General features: G+C 32.6%; 1 protein-coding gene across 2 annotated transcripts in view; it reads left to right on the top strand.

The window, feature by feature from the left end:
* Nucleotides 1-2987: 2987 nt before the first annotated feature.
* The window catches only part of LOC114337353 (dr1-associated corepressor), a 30752-nt gene continuing 10511 nt past the window's right edge, over nucleotides 2988-23228 (top strand). For both annotated transcript variants that reach the window (XM_028287761.1, XM_028287762.1), the window contains exons 1-3: nucleotides 2988-3131; nucleotides 3185-3257; nucleotides 19464-19722. In XM_028287761.1, coding sequence (XP_028143562.1) covers nucleotides 3090-3131; nucleotides 3185-3257; nucleotides 19464-19722 — 374 coding nt within the window. In that variant the 5' untranslated portion in view covers nucleotides 2988-3089. The remainder of the gene's footprint in view (nucleotides 3132-3184; nucleotides 3258-19463; nucleotides 19723-23228) is intronic.

Below are 23228 nucleotides of genomic sequence, written 5' to 3'. Positions count from 1 at the left end.
GATTAATACATGATACTATAAATAAAGAGATAGTATTTTCCCGTAGCTCAAATACGTCCGAGTTCGCGCATTGATTACGTAACTGGAGACCGGAAGTTGAATTTGAATTCTTGTTAAAGTTAAATGGGATTTGTATGCATTATGTGATGAAATTATTCAATTAGCAAAATAACATTAAACTTCAATGTATTCGAAAAGATTTTAGTGTCGAGATTCCAGTCAAAATACTGTCAAAGATAAAATATAAAATACAACCGCGAACAATTCAAAGTAATGGGACATTACGAATGATTACGAACCATTACGAACTTGCCGGTCTCCAGTTACGTCACGACTTCCGGATGTGCAACATATTATCTTGTTATTTATAGTATCATGGATTAATAGATTAATAGAACATTAAAAAAACTTAAATTCAGTATTTAAAACGTAAGCATATTTAAGGTAAAAATATATACCACAGCTTTGACCAACAAGGGCGAATATAAGGGGGGGCCGAGGGGGCCCGGGCCCCTCCCGAAATAAAAATAAATAAATGAAAAATGGTTGATGAAGTTAAAAAATACAAGTTAACACAAAATATTGAAGTGGATGGAGATTGATTGATTTTATGGAGATTGATATTGGCTCCGTGCGTCTCCCCTCTACGTACAGTCACGTGATACGCTGTCAGATTTTGTAAGGACGTTTTAACATTGAGTCTTATGGGATTATTTTGTTATACTTGAATATTTTATTTTGTAGTGATAATAACCGAATACAATTGTTAGAATTCATTAGTTATTAATTTATACTGTAATTTATAGTGCAACGAAATATATTCCTTTTCGTTAATAAATATTTATTGACATAAACTGCGATAGTGAGGTTATGCATACAAAATCAAACTGATAATCAATATTGGAAAGTGAAGAATTTATAGTGCGTTTTTATTTTCTGTTTATATTAATACATAATATCACTAGCGTGACACGACATTTTTTTAAATGTCTCATTTAAACATACACAAAGCGTCCTTATAAAATTTTAAAAAACCTCCACCATGAGCAGGTCGGTCGATTTTGCTTTGACACTTTGTTAACGCTCGGAGCGAATATACTGTTTGTTGTGCATGCTGGCTGTTCGGAAGGATTTATCCAAGGAGCATAACTGGTTTATAGAGCCTACACTACTATTTTATAGTGGAGATTATCATTGTCAAATGAATTCCAAAATTTTTGAAAAATATGTAATAGAAAAATTGTTAAGACATTAAACAAGAAAAAGGGGAAAAAGCTCGGACTCGGAAGTAGGTGCTAATTATGGTAACCCCTCACTTACGTCCGTGCATTATTCTCCCCTTCCTTTTTTGGGATCTCCCTAAACGGCAACTTTGCTCAGAGTCGTTCTTAACGGAGCCAGTACATTTTACTTACTACCGCTTTAATTTTAGCGATATGGCAACGCTGTGCGGAACGTTCTCGGCGCATGCTGTGTTGATTGTTTTCAGAGAAGCGTCAGTTACAAACTGCAATTAAGTGGTGTTGAGTTTGCTTTATTTGTTATTCGTCTGTTGTTATCCGTTGTTATATAGTTCAGCTCATTTCGTTATGAAGAGACAAGCTTCAATTGAAACCTTTTTTACCAATCCACAGAGACTTTGCAATAAGCAATGAAGAAGTTCTTGACAAGTTTGCGAGTGTACCAAGAAACCTTGATTTTGTGTTGTAAACTTAAAATATAAAAGTTGTAATAAAGTTGTAAACTTAAAATATTAAATTAAAATAAAAATATACCAATTCTTTAAATTTTTTTTCGTGGGAGTATACCCGAACCCCCCTCTGCTTATTCCATACCCCCCCCCCCCGGATTCCCCGGTTATTGGCCCCCCCCCAAAATATTTTCCTATATCCGCCACTGTTGACCAACTAATATTTTTTATAATTAATGTTTTTAATTTTAATTTTAAATTAATCACTTTGACATTTATGTCAAATTTCCGGTAAAGGTTTACAGACTTGTCACTACTGGCGTTCGCGAATTTGTAAATATACTACATTCGCTCTCGCGAGATTTTTTTTTGAGACATTCGGAATAGGAAACGTACAACACAAAAATTCCTACCTCACACTATTAACTGCTAAAATCAACTCAAATCAACTTAATCTTTCATTAAAAAAAGAAGAATTATTAGAAATAGTGGGAGTGTCTACTAATCTCATAAAATTTTGTGAAGTTTATTTCTACAAAATATTTTTATTTTGTACAATAAATAATTTTCTCATTTGCTATCAATACATTATAATGGTTTAAATAAATAAATATTGATTGGCGTAAGGTTTATGTTATTTTTATGTCTGTTTACTATTAATAATATTGGATATGAGCAGGTGCGTTGGTTTTGTAGTAATTTCCAGTCACTTCTGACAACTGAATTTTTCAAAAAAGAAATTACTAACGTCAGTGTCAAAAAAAATCTCGCGAGAGCGAATGTAGTATATCCCCTCTACGTACGAACTCACAGCGTATAACTTATTTGACAGTTCGATGTTGACACTTTAGGTTTGTTCCAACACAACGAAAACCCGTCATGAAACGATCACGAAACTGCGCAGTAAAGAAAATAACCCATGGGACGTATTATTTTCCTATCTGCGCGCAGTTTCGTGATCGTTTCATGGCGGTTTTCGTTGTGTTGCAACAAACCTTTTATATTTGTTTTTATTATTTACTACAAGTATGATTTGTATAATATTATAAGTATTTGTTTTACTAATTGCTTTAACGTAAAATTATTACTAATTCTTGTTTTGTATTTCTAACGTTTTTGTTAGAATGAACACAGGAATTTTTTGTAATTTGGCAATGTCAAAGATCTCTAACGTAGATAATGACGTCCAACGGTATTTACACTGTACCAACCATACTGTTGATGTGTCTTGTCTTCTATGCTGCTCTGTCAGATTATAAGGTTCTGTGTGTTCTGTGCCATGAAATTTATGTGGATTGTCTATATAATGGAGTACCAACAATTAAAAATTAAAATTTCTAAATTATAACCTAGTGTATGCTTGTTGACATTAAATTTAGTCCTTAAATTTAATATAAATATGCCATCAAAAAAGAAAAAATATAATGCAAGATTTCCAGCTGTAAGTTTATTTATTCATTTAATTTATATTATTAAAAATTACACATATTTTAGGGAAGAATAAAAAAAATTATGCAAACAGATGAAGAAGTTGGAAAAGTGGCACAAGCAGTACCAGTAATAATCTATATCCTTTTTTTACTTATTTAAAAGTTAAGTTTTTGATGGGTAATTGCAATAATTAATTGGGCATGTTCTTTTTGTATGTTGTAAAACAAAGTGACATAAATGGTAATAATGTTTTCCTAACATACTGTAAACAAAAGATGTTTTGAATTTTGGTAGATATTATTTTTTAAATACGATTTCAAAATTCATTATTAAGTTATTGCGTTTGAATTTAAAATATCTTATTTACATCTGACTTGTGGATTATAGTATACAAATAATAAATGAATTGACATGTATCCCAAAAATGGCATTAAGAAGTGATTATAGCCTTATATGAAATACCATCAGGGCTATTATCTTAACTCTTTATATAGATTGAAAATTGTAGATATAGTGTAATCAGATTGAAATATAAGTTTTAACTTAACTAACAGATTAACTATATCCATAACATTATTTTGTTTTTGTCTTTTTCCACAAGAAAACCACTGTTTTTCTTTATACCATAGAGTTTTTTTTACACACTACACATTTTAGTAGAATAGTTCATGATATATGGATGGTGTTTTGTAAAAACTGTCTAACCCACATTTGTTTACAAATGATGTTAGATGTGTCAAACTGCAGCATAATGGCATGTTTACATGTATCCAGTAATTGGTGCCAATCGCACTGACACGGCAGTGCTAGCAGGCAGTGCTAGCATAGTAGTGGCATCATGTAAACATCTTTTTTGTGCCAGTCCAGCACTGTCTCAAATAGAAAGGTGGTCTATTTTTCATGCCAGTGAGACTGTCCCCAGTTACTGGATATATGTAAATGTGCCATAATGCATACTATAGCAAGCAAAAATGGTATAAGTCACATCTATGCTGATGGCGGCATCTGCGAACTAACTTTTAAACCACATTTATCAAATAATACGAATGCCAAAATTTGTAAAAATAGTCTAATCCACGTTTTCATTATGTATATGTGGGTTAGACGCTTGTTGCAACTCTTTGTAAGCCGGTTTTCATTGTTTTAAATGTGTGACAGGTTGTTATTTATGCTCTTATTGTAACATTTTAAAGCAAAAAAATTACAAATTGATAGTTGTTCCTACTTCAAGACCATTATTTTTATTACTCAAGGTACCTATAAACTTATTTTGACTTAAAAATGAAGTGTTCATTGAGGTGTCAAAATGGCACACTTCTGTCCGCTAAAAAAATAAAGAACCTTAACTATTCATGTAAGTTAATTACCCAAGATAACATTTATGGATTTCTGAACATCGACTATAAATATTGTGAAGACGATTTGGAAGGAATTGGGTTAAATCCAGGTTTAGAAATTGATCAAGATCAAATCAAGCAAGAACTTAATTAGTAACGTTTACTTACTATTAGTAATAAAATTGAATTCTCAGTGTTTTCTTTGTATTTATCATTTCAGAGGGATAGTCGGTTATTGCAAAATAACAAACTTATATTTTTAAAATTTTGCAAAAACTGTCTAAGGCTTTAAGTTACTTTTGCAATGAATTTTTTTTCTTTTGTACGTTTTTTAAGGTAGCCTGTAATTATTGAAATATAAAAATGTGACAGTAAAGCATCATATCAGTGATTTTTTAAAAGTAGGTAGATACATTATGCTTATTTACTCTGAACAACAGATATGTGGGTTACACTATTATTCAGAACACCATCCATATAACCCACAGTATCTAGTGCATGTATAATGGTATATAGGTATATGGTATAAAGAAAACAGTGTTTTTCTTGTGGCAAAAGACAAAACTAAAATAATGTTATGAATACACTATATCTGAGGCCTATTAGAAATATCTCGAGTAACTGTTTCTTAATGGAACTGATAACAACATTGTGGAAATCAATGAAGGACAGTCGAATCATGCTATTAATGAGTTTAAAAAATATTTTGAGATCTGCCTGATCCCTCCTCACTTTCAAAGTAGGCAGGGAAAATGTATCTTGTAATAAGGCAAAATCATATGAAAATTCATTTACACAAGGTATATTTACGGTGACCATATCTTATTAAAGAAAAAAAAAGTACAAAAAACAAAAATGTATTAAAAACATAACACATTACATTACCTTTGAAAAAGTTACAAGCCTGTAATTAAGAGTTTTTAGATGAGGGACCTGGAATAGCCTCATCTTCTTCCGGTTTTTTGCATTATTCATATTTTTCTGAACTTAAATTAATTTAAGAAGGTCCGGCTTCGACTGAAGTAAATGAAACATTTCATACAAGTCTCATCAAAATTTGCGTACACCAGCATCTCTGCCTTAAGAGTGGATATGGACATTTGTCACTTTTCCGACGTCAAATAATAAATATTTATTACAGAAAATAAATGCTTGATAGCCGCACTAGTACCCGGAAGACAAAAATAAATTCGCATAATATTTGTAAGTTTTTCAGTTTCAATATTGATCTACACACTTAAAAACTTTAAGCCATCGATCCTGACTATTTTTTCTTCTCTGTTCCACTCAGCAATTTTTTCACTTGTAGCCACGTCTTTCAAAATTCCCAGTTCGTCAAAGAGTTGATCTTCGTTTAATACGCCGTCCACACTCTCGCCGAAGTCGATCGAGGTTCAACAAGTACGAGAGTGTAGACGGCCACTTTGTGTAACTTTGTCTAACTTCGTTCTACTTCCGAAATCTGTCGGTCCAGCGCGTCCGAGTCAAAGGGTTCTTTGTCGGTATCGCACCTCTTGAATGTGTTCCTCGCGAAGTAGAACGAGTGTGTAGAGTGGCATTTCGGACTTCGGTCAACTTTGGCGAAGTAACTTCGCCGAGAGTGTGGTGCCCGTTTAACATGGTTGCCTTGATATACAATTTAAAAGCTTCGAGAGAATAACAAACATCGTTCCATGTTATTTCACTTCTTATGCGAGCTCCACACTCTCGCCGAAGTCGATCGAGGTTCAACAAGTACGAGAGTGTAGACGGCCACCTTGTGTAACTTTGCCTCACTTTGTTCTACTTCCACTCTCTGTCGGTCTATTCAAAGGGATCTTTGTCGGTACCCCACCGCTCTTTGTCGGTATCGCACTTCCTCGCGAAGTAGAACGAGTGTGTAGAGAGGGTACTTCGGACTTCGGTCAACTTTGCCGAAGTAACTTTGCCGAGAGTGTGGAGCCTGCTTTAGATCTATGCTTTTGAATAGTTTAAATTCATGAAAATTTGTACTGAAGTTTTCTAGGTAGGTTACACATTTTGTGTAAAAATGTTTCACTTGTGCAGTGAAGTTTTGTGTACGACCACCGCACCATAAGCCTGATGTCTCACGCACTTAAAATGTTTTTAAAGATCATTCATAAACGCATTTACCAAACACTCGATATGGATATTGAAGAAACCCACTTTGGATTTACACTACTAATCCAGAGATGCTTGGATATGAACCAGGATATGTACGTATGTTTCATAGATTACAATACGGCTTTCGATAAAGTCCGCCACGAAGAGCTAATGGACGTCCTTAAAGCAAACCAATTACAATACAATGACCTTTGAATTATAACAAATCTATATTATAAACAGCAGGCACACATACGCATTAACGAACACACATCAGAAGAGTTCGAAATTAAAAGAGGAGTGCGACAGGGGTGTGTATTGTCACTACTACTATTAAATGCATACTCTGAAGAAATTATGAAAAAAGTTCTTGAGGGAGAAACAGCAGGAATAAAGGTACCTAAATGGAACGCCAATAAACAACATTAGATATGCGGACGACACTATCATAATAGCGGACAACCTCCAAGACCTCCAAAAGCTAAATGAACAAGATAGTTGAGTATGGATATGGATTCACTGTTCTACAAGATATTTTTTTCTGAGGTACTGATGTTTGATCCTAAATGGCCTTTTCGTTCTAAAACAGAATCTGTAATTTAAATTGCTCTCAGGCACAGATTTTGAGATATTTAGTATTTTATGGTAAAATTCAGGTAAAAATTACCCTAATTAAAATACAATTATGTAGGATAATATCTACCTGTTAATTTCTACCAAATTAGTAACCAAGGGCAAAAATATACCTAAAACTATATTTTCGGGATTATTATAATCCTCAAAACACAATAGGACAGACAAAGGAGAAGGATCTAATAGCACGAACTTTCGACAAGGCGGAGGCGGTACCTCTAACCCAGTGCGCATGGCAGTTTATAAAACCTAATGTAACAATATTGGTGGGGTTAGTTTCATCTAATTCGTTCTTATAGAAAGTTGTGAAGTGTGTTAAGTGTCCGAGAAAATGTCGTCACGTTATAAGTGCCGCAATAACCCAGACATTTTCTGCTATATTTGTGGTGAATACACTTTTGAAAGACACAGAAAACAAATGTCTCCAGTTGTACATAAAGCCTACAAACTATATTTTGGTTGTCCCATTGGTGATCAAGATAAAAAATGGGCGCCACATTTTTGTTGTGCGAACTGTTATGTGAAGTTGATACAGTGGTGGAATGGAAAACCTGTTTCGATGGCCTTTGGTGTTCCAATGCTAAGGCGCGAGCCCAAGGATCATGTTACAGATTGCTACTTTTGTCTAACAAATGTACGGGGCTTTACTAGCAGGAAGTCTAAACAACACATAGGATACCTCATAAACGTACCTTCTGCTATACGACCAACCTCATAATGCAGAAATTCCTGTACCATCAGTTACCCGTAATGAAGATAAAATCCGTGGTGTAATTGACAATATGCCAGAAGCAGAAACACCTTTGGACACTTCTGCGGGGGAAATAACTCAAAGGATGAAGAGCCGTTGTCTGCATCAGACCCAACATATGAGCCACCTAAACACGTAGTATCGCATCTCTTGTCTCAGGGTGAATTGAATGACTTAGTCAGAGATTTAGGTCTAAGTAAGAGTAAGGCAGAACTTCTGGGTTCACGTTTGCAAGAATGGAAGCTTTTACAGCCAAACACACGTGTAACAGTTTATAGAGACAGAGAGCTTGATTTTGTCAATTTTTTTGAGAAAGATGACATCATGACCTTTTGTAAGGACATCAAAGGCCTAATGACAGCCCTGGATAGACCATATAAAGCTTCTGATTGGCGCCTATTCATAGATGCATCTAAAACAAGCTTAAAAGCTGATTTACTTCATAACGGTAACTTAATATCTTCGATTCCCGTTAGTTATGCAAGTTTGACGAAAGAATCATATGGTGTGCTTCAACATGTATTAACAAAAATTAAATACCAAGATCACAAATGGAAAATTTTCGGAGACTTTAAAATAATCGCAATGATACTTGGCATGCAAGGAGGATATACGAAGTACTGTTGTTTTTTATGTGAGTGGGATAGTCGTGCTCTAAAAGAACATTTTGTAAGAACAGTATGCCAACCAGAAAAATAACCGTTGGAGAGAAAAATGTGACGAATGAATCTCTTGTTGCCCCTAAAGATGTAATTTTACCACCGCTTCACATTAAATTGGGTTTAATGAAGCAATTTGTGAAAGCAATGGATAGAAATGGCCAAGGATTTGCTTACCTCACTACCAAGTTCCCCCGCCTGTCTGATGCAAAAATTAAAGAGGGTGTATTTGTGGGACCACAAATAAGGTATCTGATGAAAGACGATACTTTCGACACACTTTTGTCTAGAAAATAAAAGCGTTCCTGGATTGCGTTCAAGAAAGTATGTAAGCAGTTTTTGGGAAGACATCGTTCTGAAGACTATAAAGATGTAGTTAAGGAAATGTTAAATGCATATAAAGATATGGGATGTAATATGTCTTTGAAAGTTCACTTCATGCATTCCCATTTAGACTACTTTCCAGATGATTGCAGCAAAGTATCAGATGAGCATGGAGAACGCTTTCATCAAGAGATAGCGTCAATGGAAAAAAGGTATGAGGGAAAATGGCAACCGTCAATGCTTGCAGACTACTGCTGGAATCTTAAAAGAGACTGCGACGATAAATACAAAAGAAAATTTTGTGAAATTATGTTTTTCGATCTTTGTATATTATATTCTAGTATTTAAAAAATATATTTTGTAAAAACTTTTTAGCTTTCATGTTAAATATACAGCAGTTAAGAACATACATTCAATGTGTATTATTCTCACGCGGAGGATCTAAGGAGGAAAGGTGTAGGGGATCCAAGTATTTTTTTAAAATTTTTTTTAAATATATTTTCGTAATATATAATAGCTGGCATCAATTAACCCACGTATAGTTGGTCCTGCCTTAAAAAATCTTTCATTCCACTGGCGTATTTTGTAAAATAATGGATCAAACAAAAATTCAAATTACTCAAAAACGGTGCCTGATAGAGAAATTTTGAAAGTAAATCTGAATTTAGGAGACAAAAATCATTGATAGTCAAGTGCCAGATAGTCAGAAAAAAAGAAAAAGTTTTTTTTTTGTAGAATAGTGTTATCAGTAAACGTCAAGAAAACTAAATTTATGAGGATATCAAAAACCCAAAATAATGATAAAAGCCTGACAATTAAAGGTAAAACTTTAGAACAAGTTGAAAACTACAACTATCTTGGCACAATAATTAATCACACAAACGATTACTCCAAAGAAATCAAAGTTCGAATAGAGAAGGCAAGAACCAACTTCAATAAAATGAGAAAGGTAGTTTGTGCAAGAGAACTGAAATAATTAAGTCTGGCAAGTCTTTAGAGTTAGGCTGGCAAGGTGTTATATTTTCTCGACTCTGCTTTACGGGATAGAAGCATGGTCAATTAATGCGTCGACTACTAAAAAGTTGGAAGCATTTGAACTGTGGGTGAAGGTACCTGAAAATAGCATGGACCGAGCCTGTAATAAACAACGAAGTCATGAGAAGAGTCAACAAAAGAATGGAAATATTGGAAACCATCAAGACACAAAAGCTGCAATACCTGGAACAGTATACAAAGAAATTTGTTTAAAAGTAGTAAAAGATAAAAATATTCATTTTTTAGAAAAAATAAGTACATTCGCGTGTCCTTAGAAAGGTTTTAAAGTACATTAGGACAATATTTAAAAATAAGTACTGTCCTACTTAAATAAGTACATATGGTCACCGTAGGTATATTGGATTTATATGCCAGGTACCTAAGGAAGTTTCTCTGCACCTGCTCACTTCTGTGAATGTGTGAAGTATAATGGGGGCTCCAAACTGAAGAACAATATTCCAATAAAGGCCTGACAAGACTACAGTACAGCAATCTAATAGCATTAATACTCCTAAAGTAATGTTTGCTTCGCTTAATGAATCCAAGAAACTATATAATCTAGAAACTATGATGTCAATGTGATTGACAAAAGAGAGTGTGGAGTCCATTGTGACTCCAAGGTCCCTAATAGCTGAGACTTGGGACAATGGTGTCCCTTTAATACTATATTCAAAATTAATTTTATTAATAGCCCAGTAAATGAACGGGAAATATGGCGATACCGTGTAATTTTCAGGGGCAACTCCGAAATGCATGAATATTTGGATTTAGGTTCTACTTACCCTCCACTTCAAAGTTGAAATTGTGCCGTTGGTTGCTTTTACTTGGGGGGTGACAGTCACCCCTTCTCGGGGGTGAAAAAATATACATTCAAGATAAGACCGGAAATGGATAAATTTACTGATTTTAAACAATTTTTGTTCTATAGAGATTTTTGTGTAAGTCATTACTTTTTGAGTTATTTGCGATTGAAAATGTTTATTTTACGACAAAAAAACAACGTTTTCGGACAGTTTTTCGCAAATAACTCAAAAAGTAAATATCTGATCGAAAAAAATATCCTTGGCAAAAGTGTAGCTTATAAAAAACCCGAAAAAAAATGTGTATCAGTACAGTCTACCAATCGAGTAAAAACAAAGTTGTAGCTCATGAAAAATACGTTCTTATGCATCTAATTCCAAATCGAATATTTCAAGGTAAAATCACTGAAAAATTAAGCACTTTTCGGGAAAAACCCATTTAAACTTTTTTAAAGTGTTTATAAAAAATTTTATTTTAATTGTTCATAAAAGTTTTTAGCATTAAAAATAAGCGAGTTATGCTTAAAAGAAAGTTGACCCTCTTTTTTTTTGGTAAAAAAATCGTGAAGATCTCCCCGTGTTTAGCTCCCCAAATGAAATTAATCGCTACCGCTTTACAAACAATTTACTTATTAATCTATTTTTATATGATCTGTCAGTCTCACCGGTTTAAAGTGCTTATTTTTGAAAGGGTTATAGTTAAAAAAGTTTGAACGGGTCACTATTCACGAGTGTATGCAAATTTTGAACAGCCATATCTTAACCAATTTTTGTCTTGCGGAAAAACAAAATGAAACTAGCATATTTATAATAGCAAAACCTATATTTTTTTACTCTTTAAGATCTTTCTAATACTTTTTAAGTTATTTTGAAAAAATGAAATTTTTCAAAAAATTTTAGAAAATTTTTTTTACTATAAAACCAAATGTTTTCAAAAATAAGCACTTCAGATCAATCAAACTTATAGATCATATAAACACTATTCATACCATTAAAATAAATGGTAATGCATTAACGATTAACTTTATTTAGGGTGCTAAATAGAGGGAGGTTTTCACATTTTTTTTACCAAAAAAAGGGGCCAACTTTTTTTTCAGTGTAACTTGTCTATTTTTGGTGCTAGAAACTTTTGTAAAAAACAAATATACCTAAAGCTTTTTTAGATACTTTAAAAATGTTAATAAGCTTTTCCCGAAAAGTGCTTAATTTTTCAGTGATTTTGCGTTGACTTATTCGATTTGGAATTAGATGAATAAGAACGTATTTTTCATGAGCTACAACTTTGCTTTTTCTCAATTTCTATACTTTACTGATACACCATTTTTTAAATTTTCTTATAAGCTACACTTTTGCTAAGAATATTTTTTTCGATAAAATATTTACTTTTTGAGTTATTTGCGAAAAACGGTCTGAAAACGTAGTTTTTTTTAAGAAAAATCAAACTTTTCAATTGCGAATAACTCGAAAAGTATTGACTTGCGTAAAAAACTTTATAGAACTAAAGTTGCTTATAATCGGTTAATTTATCCATTTCCGGGCTTATTTTAAACACGCGTTTTTCACCCCTCGGGAAGGGGTGAAAGCCCTTGCACCCCAAGTAAAAGCAACCAACGGAACAAATTTAACTTTGAAGCGGAGGGTAAGTAGAACCTAAATCCAAATTTTCATGCAATTCGGAGTTGCCCCTGAAAATTACACTACAAAACGGTCATTTATTGGGCTATAAGTTTTTTAGTAAAAGTTATGGAGTTGCACTTAGTGATGTTTAGATCCATGGCATTGATCTCACACCACTCATCCAGTCTGGCCAGATCTGATTGAAGTTTAAGACAGTCCTCTGGGGAGGATATTTTGAGGTAGCATTTCAGGTTATCTGCAAAACACAAGAAATCAGCAAATCTAAAACAGTCCGAAATATCATTGACAAATAATACAAATAATAAGGGTCCCAGGCGGGACCCTTGCGGTACTCCAGAGGGGTTGGGAATATTTTTAGACATGTAATTATTTACTTTTACAGTTTGACATCTTTCAGTTAGATAACTGGCTAGCCATTCCAATAATGTTCCCTGAATACCAGCAGTTTCTAGTTTGTTGAGCAAGATTTTGTGGTTTACCGTGTCGAATGCCTTGGAAAAGTCTGTGTAGATCGCTTGAAAGAGCGTTAGTAAGAAAGAGCCAAAGAGGTATTAGTACAGTAGACTCCCTCTATAACGAGAACTGAAATGGCTGACTAATTACCTCGTTATAAGCGGATCTCGTTATATCAGACAACAATAATATTGTGCATACATATGAATATATAGTTTTCTAAAACATTAACCTATTGTGAAGCCATTCGGAGCAATATAAGATGCTAAATATTGTTTCCTCAACAATAGGGCTTCGCCATCATAAATTGTAAATTTTCTTACAATATTCAATATCGGTCGATAGATAGACAGGACAGGAAGAAGTTTATTATAGGCGGTGGATTTTATTACAGCCACTATCCTCGATAACCGCACAGATGTTGTGGATTTCTGTATACACGCAGTTGGGGTATTTATTTATAGCCATTATAGCGCTAAAAACAGGTAAAAATACATATTCTACTATTTCATTTTTCTTCGTTATAACCAAGTATGCCTCGTTATAGAGGTGTTACAGTTCAATAGGAATTTCATGGGACATCTAGTGTACCTCGTTATAAGGGAAACCTCGTAATAACCGTGTTCGTTATAGAGAGAGTACTGTATAACTAAATTTTTAATTTTAGTATACAGGGTTGGACGAAACTCGGAATGAGTATTTTCTGAGTTTTCTTAAATGGAACATCCCGTATTTTAGTATTGAAATGAAATGATATTTTACGGTACTTTTTTAATTCTAAAACATTCCCTATAGGTATCTAACTGCTTTAATTTGTGAGTTATTGGTCATTCAAGCCAAACATTATTTGCAACAAAAAATACGTAAAATTTTATTAGGTTTGCCGTGAAAATTTTCAATTATAAATAATCTTTCGGAAATAAATACATGTTAATCTAGGTAGTTAAGATTGTTGATGCGATTAACAATTAAGCACAAATTAAAGCAGTTAGGTATAGGGAATGCTTAAGAAATAAAAAAGTACCATAAAATATAATTTTATTACAATACACTCAGGGTGTATTTCACTACAGGATGTTCCATTTAAGAAAACACTCATACTCATTCCGAGTTTCGACCAACCCTGTATACTAAAATTAAACATTTAGTTATACTAATAATTTTAAACAATAGTAGACTCTATTAAAAATCATTTGAACATAAATAGAGTTTTTGATGTCAAACTACTACAATTCTACAGGGTGTCAAAATTGCTACGAAATTAATAAAAAAAACGTAATTATCTTCTAACTACCCTGTATAATATTACAAAACCTCATATTTTAAGAAAGAAAGTTTCGAGTAAAATCCAAAAATGTAAAAAAATATAGGATGTCCCATTTAAAAAAACGAAGTTATAAGCAACTTCCGGTAAAACCGGAAGTAACAAAGAGATAAAAATATTTTCATTAAATAGATCACTCTTCAAATCCCCTTCATTCCAATTTTCATAATTCAGTTGCCTTTAGTTCTCGAGATATTTCTAATAGGCCGTTTATCTGCGTCACCCTATGTACATGGTTTGGCACACGGAGTGCGCCAAACCCCTGGTTTTCGTTGATTATGGCTAAACTATGGGGTATACAAAAAATGTTTAATAAAACTAATGTGTATCAAAGATATTTTTGATTTTACAGGGTCAGTCGGAACAATGGAATGAACCAAAGTTGTGTTTTTTTAAATTGAACCCTATATAAATATATTTTTTTAAAATATGAAGAGTTTGTAAAAGATTTTGTAGGTCTAAATTTAATAATTTTTGAAGATGTGCAGAATCCCCAGATTCTAGTAAAGGCATTAAGTAAACAGCATATTTATTAGGAACATGCCACGCCGACGATGCAGTTATATTAGCATATAACATGAACAATTGTTGTTTATTTGGGTTTATATTATATGACTGCGGAACATCGACAATTATCAATATATTCTAATCGAAATGATGAAATATCTGAGTAGTTCGGCTTTCGGATTTATTCCTGTAAAAATTGCTTGAATTCCTGCAATGCGTCATTTGCAAAAAACTGTGTTCTATCACTCTTTGATGAAGGAAAATGCAAATATTTCTTACGACATATCCTGTTATTAATATTATGAGATATCAGTTAGCCTCTTTGTCATTCTCAGTTATCCGTCATTAACCCTTAAGCTCCTGAATTTAAATTTTTTTGAAAAATTTTATTTTTTTTATTTCGATGTATACGGGAGAAGGTTTTAAAACAAAATACATACACTTTTTTTCTTAATTATTTTTTATTTCTTAGGAAATTGGCGTTACATAATATATATGTAACGCTAGGAAGATATAGGAGCAAAAATATTTAAAATATTCCCTATTATAAATTTAAAAATAAAAACAAATATTGGAGCCCAATAGGAAAGAGAAGAAGAGGTAGACCCCGAAGATCATGGAAGGATGAAGTGGACAAGGCCATGGAAAGACGAGACCTTAGAGACGGAGAATGGCAGAACAGAAACGACTGGAGTCGATGGTTGAAAGAAGAAAGGCGGCGACAGCTGTAAAAATCCTTAAATAGAGAGAAATAACAAACAAATACAAAACTAGATAAATAAAAAAAAAACATAATTAAATTATTTTAGATGAAAATCTATGTTGCACTCAATGCATACTCACACATTGCACTTGCAACACATGGTACGTACATGCAAATTGCAGCTCTCACATGCACAACGTCTCCTTTTTATCAGGAATATAGGTCAGGAGATGATCAATCCAGTCATGTCTTATATCTCTGACTCGGCCTGACTGCACCTTTTGTTTTGGTACCATATTTCGTAAGATACGATGTTACTAGATACCTTCGAAATTCTAGTTGTGGAATCTGTTGATTGGTGATAAAGGTAGGATAATTTTGAATAGTTATGTCCAGCATTAATGTAAATAGACACCACCACCATTTTTTAGAGCAAATTCCTACTCGGTATCTAGCTACATTCTGGTCCATAAGATCAACTTGAACTTGTTTTTTAGCTTTTGCTGATGATCTGGAAGGCCCACCCTCGTCAATATGATAACAAGTTCAACTGGTGCCCTAAGAATTCTCCCGGACAACCTGTTCAAATCAGTATCTTGCTCATCACCAGACTCGTAATCTGTAAGCACATTAAATTCTGGGGGTTCAGTATACATATATAGTTTCAACGTCTAAAGTTTCATCGGCATCAATCATCTCTAGCGCTTCTTGAAGAGAAAACCCTTTTCTGGAACAAAAAATACGTTTAAATTCTAAAAGTTACGATTTTTGCTCCCATATGTTCCTAGCGTTGCATATATGTAACACCAAAAATAAAAGGCATAATTTACAAAACCAGGACAAAATTTCAAAAAAAATTATATTATCAAAAAGAAACAATATTTATTTAGGCTCAATTGAACAACTGAAGACACTTTAAACAAAATGTAATAACAAAAGAATAGTAAAAATATACTTACTCAAACTTGAGATCCATTTTTATCATAAATAATAAACCCCTTCACATCAAATACTCAACTTATAACACTATTATCACGTTGCCGCGACAAAAATATATGTTACGAGAAAATTCACCCTGTAGAAATAATAGAAAATAGAATTTGACACGATGTTGATATGTCATATAAGGGGATGTTAACGTGTTAACAATTTGAAGAACATGTCCTCGGTTGCTCAGAATCGGAAGAGATATAGGGTGGTTCTTAACGGGATGTTATTAATATTCTCTTATTAGCTTAGGAATAAAAAAATAGAAAAATCAAATAAAAAGAAATAAAATATTGGGCGTCACTGGATTCCTTAGGGGAACCAAAATTATATACTAAAATAGAAACATTAAAGGAAAGATAGCTAAATCAAAAATTAAACAAGAAACATAGACAATACAAAATATACAAAATACTTTTATATGAAAGCAAATATGGCGTGACTTACCTTATATGTCTCTACTCAGCAAATCTTTGCTGTTCTTACGAAACAAGAGAAAAGGGAAAAGACAATAATAAAATAATATTTTGCAATGAATCAGACATTTTTTATTGAAACAAAATTAAATTAAAAACAACTACGATCTCTTACGGATTTACAAAGAGAGATCATGTTTACCAAAAAGAAAATGAAAAGTTTACATAACAAAATAATACCTTGTACATCATAATCCTGTATTTCCTCGTAGTTGGTTTTCAAAAGTCCAAAGCACAGTTCACTTTACTAAATATCACTTTACAAAGGAAATTAATAGATACATCAGGTTACTTCCATAGTTTATAGAAAAATTCAGCATTTATTTCTTAAAACAAATCGGCACTACTTGAGACTTGAACAAAATATTTAAGAACTCATTAGTCCATTCGTATATTAAAGGGGATAAAAAAATATAATAAAAGCAAATCCACACTTTAACTATGATGTTAGAAACTGCTAACACAAAAAACTTCTACTCCTACCTGCATACGAAAAGATTATACCAATTGTGATATAGCAATATCGACATCCGCATAACAGTAGCGAAAATGCCGGAGTCTACGTTCTAAACCGCCATGTATGCCGGGCTGAGCTAAGCTACCAGTCGGCCGAAGAACTTGCAACTACATTTTAAACTTCACTTGATGAGCCCAGGACTCTCGATTCCAAAACTGCTCTACAGCTCAAACGTGACTGACTTTCTCGATCTCCTCAAACTCACTTTTAACATTCTCACATATAAAGACACTTCCTAATTAGAATCTTGACAAATAAGAAGTCACTTAGACATATCCTTAGCCACACCCTCTAAACTCGCAAATCTTCTTTTGAACCCCATCGATATTTCCCAGCCAATCAAAGGTTTACCAACTCATGGGTTTAGCGTCACCTTGGACAGAACTTTTTCCATCATAATAACATTAATATCTGACGCGAAAAAAGACACTTGGGACTTGTTGATAAAATTCTGAACCACTTATCTGTATAAGGTAAATATTTCACAGTCGCCAAAAACCATTAGTGAAAGATTTATAACTAAACATCACTTTGGCGGTTTAAAATTAACCTAAACATGTGGAGAAATAAAAATTTATCTTTTCACGAGAAACACAAGATCGATCCAATATTATGAGAAACGACAGAACCAAACATTTCCACGCCACAACTCAGTACAATTTCTGAAACGGATTTAGATACAGGGTGAAACTATTGTATTAGGGGTTTGAAAACGTTAATGATTTTTGCACCCGTTACAAACTAAATAAACAGGTTAGATCAAATCATCGAACCAAACATCAAACGTTGAAAACTAGTAACAAATGTCCCTTGAAAGTCTTGCATCGTCATCTAGTTAAAATTAGAATCACTTTCCGAATTTTAGGCTTAAGATTTTAGCGGTTTCTGCGTTACATAATATGTAACGCTATGAGCTTAAGGGTTAAGTGATATAATCATTCATATTTATAAAAAATCCACAAGGAAAATAAAATTCCTGTAGCTGGCTGTATACCATAAATCACAAAAAATACAGGATCCTTTGTAAAGGGTATATTTAAAAGACCCTAATAAGGGTTACATCACAAAACAAAATGTTTTCGGATTAACAAGTAATCCATCATCAGTGTTAAGCCAATAGCATGCATGCGTGAGCCACCAAAAAGTTATGGGTAAAAAAAAGTTATGATCAAGTATATTCAAATGGGAAATAAGCCACAATTTTACCTAAAAAAGATTTTATTGGGGGCTCGTCCGGGATATTTTTAATAAAATAATAAATAATAAAAGCCCCCAATAAAATCTTTTTTAGGTAAAATTGTGGCTTATTTCCCATTTGAATATACTTGATTATAAAAATGCCACAAGAAAATAGCTTCAGAACAACAAAAAGTTATGACTTTACGCGGTTTACTTAACTATTTTATTATTTATGTTTTTAGGCACTAAGTTTAATTTTAGTTGACTTTATTTATTAATAACTTACTTCTAAACAAATGAAAGACACTGAATTTATATCTTTTATTTTACAAACTACGATAGCTAATTTATGTATTATACTAAATCTATTAATTTATTTACATAATTACAAGTTCAAAAAATATCGCGCCCGATACATATCAAGTACACCGACGTATTCAAATTCACAACTAACTGCCAATTTCCAAATCCATCTTTTTTATACAATGCTTAATCATCTCGAATACAGAAGAATTATTATTACATAATCTTATTTATACAATGCTTAATCATCTAGAACACATAAGAATAAACGAGTATTTACATAATAACTTAAAGCACGTAAAATCGAATTTTCTAGTACAATAACAAAAGAACAATTATTAGAAAAAGGTATGTAAACAACTCGGTCGAGACCTTTCTTTAAATTAGGGTCTCTCATAAATCAATCAACCATAGGTGCATAAATCATTGTATATAAAAAAAGGTTCCTGGTAAACACCTTCGGCGCCTGTTAGTCTGGGAGCTGAAAACAGTAAGGTGACATAATTGTGTCACAATATCATAGTAAAATGATAGGCATAAAAAATACATAGAGCCAGAGTAATATAAATTATTAGAATTAATATGTTCACTATTTTTCTTAATAAATATATACCTAGAACATTAGAGTTGTTCGTCGAGTCTCTTTTAACGAAATCAATGCAGATAACACAAGCAAGAAACGCAAAAACATTGACTCCGTCCCATATGAAACAGTGTATTTTGTCAGAAAGTCGTTTTGATTTTCTAAAAGACTTAGTTAAGAACATCCCCGATGCAAGCATACAAGAAGATAATGAAAATAATGCGCTGTTTGAGGAAGGTTCTCTCCGAGGAGAAGAGGTTGTCGATGAACCGAGTCCAAGTTTACCCAGGTAAGGAATAACAGACTTTTATGTTTTCTTCTTAGTGGAGTCACTGAAGGTTTTCACCTCCGATTTCGTTGAACCTCCATCGATTTTCATAAAAATGTGTGAGTAATTAGAGGATACCTCAAGGAACAAAGGTGACATAATGCCAACTTGCGCTTTTACCCTGGGGGTGGATGCCACCCCTTCTCGGGGGTGAAAATTATTTTATTAAAAATAATACCATAAATCGATAGAGGGACAAATTATAAGCAAAATTTGTTATATCAAGTTATTAATATTAATTAACACTTTTGAGTTATTAAAGACCAAAGATTTTATTTTTTCGTAAAAAAATGCATGTTTTAAATCGGATTTTCACGTATAACTCAACAACTATAAGCTTTTACAAAACAGTTATTTTTACTGAAATTGATGATAATAAAAAACTGAATACATTCCTCATTTAAAGAACTAAACTTATGTTAGTTCAAAGTGAGTTATTGGCAATTGAATGTGTATTTTTTTCGACGAGTACTCAAATCTAAGTATTCAAGCTTAAATAACGGGAAAACGATGCAATGTATAAAATATATCTGCTAATCATTTGTCAACGTACTTCGAAATACCTATTAAATGAGCTTCAGAACAAGTTAATAGAGTCAAAATTAAGCAAGTTATGATGAAAATAAAAGAACCCTTTCGAATTTTTTAGGAAAAAGTGAAAAATAAAACATACGCCATTTCCACAAAAATTAAAATTTATAATAATCCTTACAACAACTTATTTATACTAGCATAAGTAATGATTTTAATCATTTTTACCGGTTTAGAATGCATATTAAAAAAAAAAGATATAATTTAAAACAATCATAATTTTTAAAATTATTATAATTTTCATATTCTTTTGATAACAACTCCAAAAATACTCAATATACGTAAAAAATAATAAATACCCAAATTTTAGTTTATTCTGTGTCAAATATTTTACCTGTTTTACTATTTCCATAGGGTAATAAATAACCGAGATAGAAACGTTTAAATCTTAAATTTTGCTGTGAAAACCATGCAACCGGGGCCACTTAACCTTTTATTTTAAAAAAGGTGAGGGGTCTAAAAGATTAAATTGAACGTGGTTAAATAGCCCTTGGAATTAACTTCCAAACGGTATTTAGATAAACCTGATATCTTAAAAATAAACGGAGTTATTAAAAAAAAAACAATAACATTTTTTGGAAAAATTAAAAAAAAAATAAATTTTGAAAAAGTTTTGGTGCATAAATTTTAATGCTATCAACATGTTCGGGGGCTCATTTAATAGATATTTTTAGGTACTTTGACAAATGTTAAATAAGTTTATGTTATAAAATGCATAATTTTCCCGTTATTTTAGCTTGAATACGTAGATTTTTTTACTCGCCGAAAAAATATATATTCAATTACCTATAACTCACCTTTAGTTAACACTAAAAGGTTTTTCTAGTAAAGGATTTATTTCATTTTTTATTAGCTTTAATTTTAGTAATATTAACTTTTTTGCAAAAACTTATAATTTTTGAGTCATTGATGAAAAATCGGTTAAAAACATGCATTTTTCTCAAGAAAAATTAAAATCTTAGATTTTCAATAACTCAAAAAGTTTTGATTTATTTTAATAACTTTATATAACAAATTTTGCTTAGAATTTGTCCCTCTATCGAAATATGGGGTTATTTTCAATAAATAATTTTCACCCCCGAGAAGGGGTGGCATCCACCCCCAGGGTAAAAGCGCAAGTTGGCACCATGTCACCTTTGTTCCTTGAGATATCCTCTAACCACTCACCAATTTTCATGCAAATCTATGGAGGTTAAACGAAATCGGAGGTAATAGCTCATATCCACCTCCAGTGACTGCACTATCTTTATTTTTGTCAAAAATCTAGCATTACAATATTATGTATGGTTCATTCCACGAATATACGACTGTGTTGGATCATCTCGACAACGAATATTTTATTGTGCAAAATATGAAGAAAGAAAGTAAATTGCAAATTACATTGTTGTTTATTGGAATAATTTTATTAGAGCCATTTAATTTCGTACTTCTTATGTTGCACACTAAAATATTCGTTGTCGCGATAATCCAAAACAGTCGTATATTCGTGGAATGGACCATAGTTGATTGATTCGACCAATGTTTGGTGAACATTTATTTTATAAAACACTGAAAGCTCAATATACAAGTTTTGGCTCTAAATACTTTTTAGAAGCAAATTATTATTTAAGTTTTAGTACCTGCGATGACTCCCGGAGAGGGTTCAACAATTTATTTTAAGTTTAAACATGAAACATTTACTTTAGACATTTTTGTGCACGAGCGTATCCCTTTTGGTGTTTTAATGGTAGGATACAAGACTCACTGTCGACGTAGTCATAGGAAGCATACACTTCTTTTCATTCTAGCTCTTCTTTTATTAATAATAAATGATGGTTTTGCTTGTTTTCGATTCAGAGGGTTGCACACCCGCTGGACAGGCTGTTTCTACCATTTCAGGCGTCTTCAGCAGCGTTCGTTAGCGTGCACTCCTCTGAATCGAAAAACAGCTGGACCATCATTTTAAAGGGAATCTGAAAGATAATTCAAATTCCCCATTAGGACGCGATACAGCGACATCTCCTAACAAATTGAAGACTCTCAGATGCAGAATCCACCAATTTAATAAAAATTAAAATGGTAAATAGTAATTTAAATCCGATTCTTTTGAGTCTCAGATAGAAAAAGTCGCAGATTAAGGATGTACCAGAAAGAACTTTCAAAAGTCTCAGATTTAAATTACTATTTACCATTTTAATTTTTATTAAATTGGTGGATTCTGCATCTGAGACTCTTCAATTTCTTCTTTTATTCTTTCAGATGTACGATCTTGGTTAGTAATGTTAGTTTTCAACCGCCCATTAATTAAGCAGTGTTTACTGCTTATAATCCAGCCTCTATGACTCAACACTTTAAAAAAGTGGTAATGAGTTCCCTAAAAATTGCTTCATTTTATGGTTATTTCACGTTGAAATATAGACCAGGCTGTATCGTCGCCCCCGAGAGGTAAATTATCCCGATTCGTTTTTTTTATAACAAATCCACAGGGGGCCGGGAGGTGCAGCGGTCGGAAAATTGTTTAAACATTTTTTTTAAACAAATTCAAAAATAAATTTTTTACTTCGTACAATTTTTTTTAATTCTTTGGATCATTATGAGCAAAAAAAATCTCTTGTGATTTTTCTCTAAAATCTATTGTTGTCGAGTTATACGTGATTTAAAATAAAATAAATGCGAAAATGGACATTTTTAAGGCTTAATAACTCAGTTAAAAATTATTATTATGAAAGTCAGAAAGTGACTAAATAAAAGTTTAAAATCCCCCTACATGATCCTAAAGAAATTTGTGTCATTAATTTATTACTAAGCTGTTATCTTTAATTATTAACAATGAGCGCTAAGTGCGTATTGAGGCTGCCGTCAATTTGAGTGCGAAACAGATGCACCATTCCGGCAGT

This window comes from Diabrotica virgifera, chromosome 6, assembly GCF_917563875.1.
Source record: "Diabrotica virgifera virgifera chromosome 6, PGI_DIABVI_V3a".
In the NCBI taxonomy this organism is placed as follows: domain Eukaryota; kingdom Metazoa; phylum Arthropoda; class Insecta; order Coleoptera; family Chrysomelidae; genus Diabrotica; species Diabrotica virgifera.
This window is presented reverse-complemented; position numbering and strand designations above follow the sequence as displayed.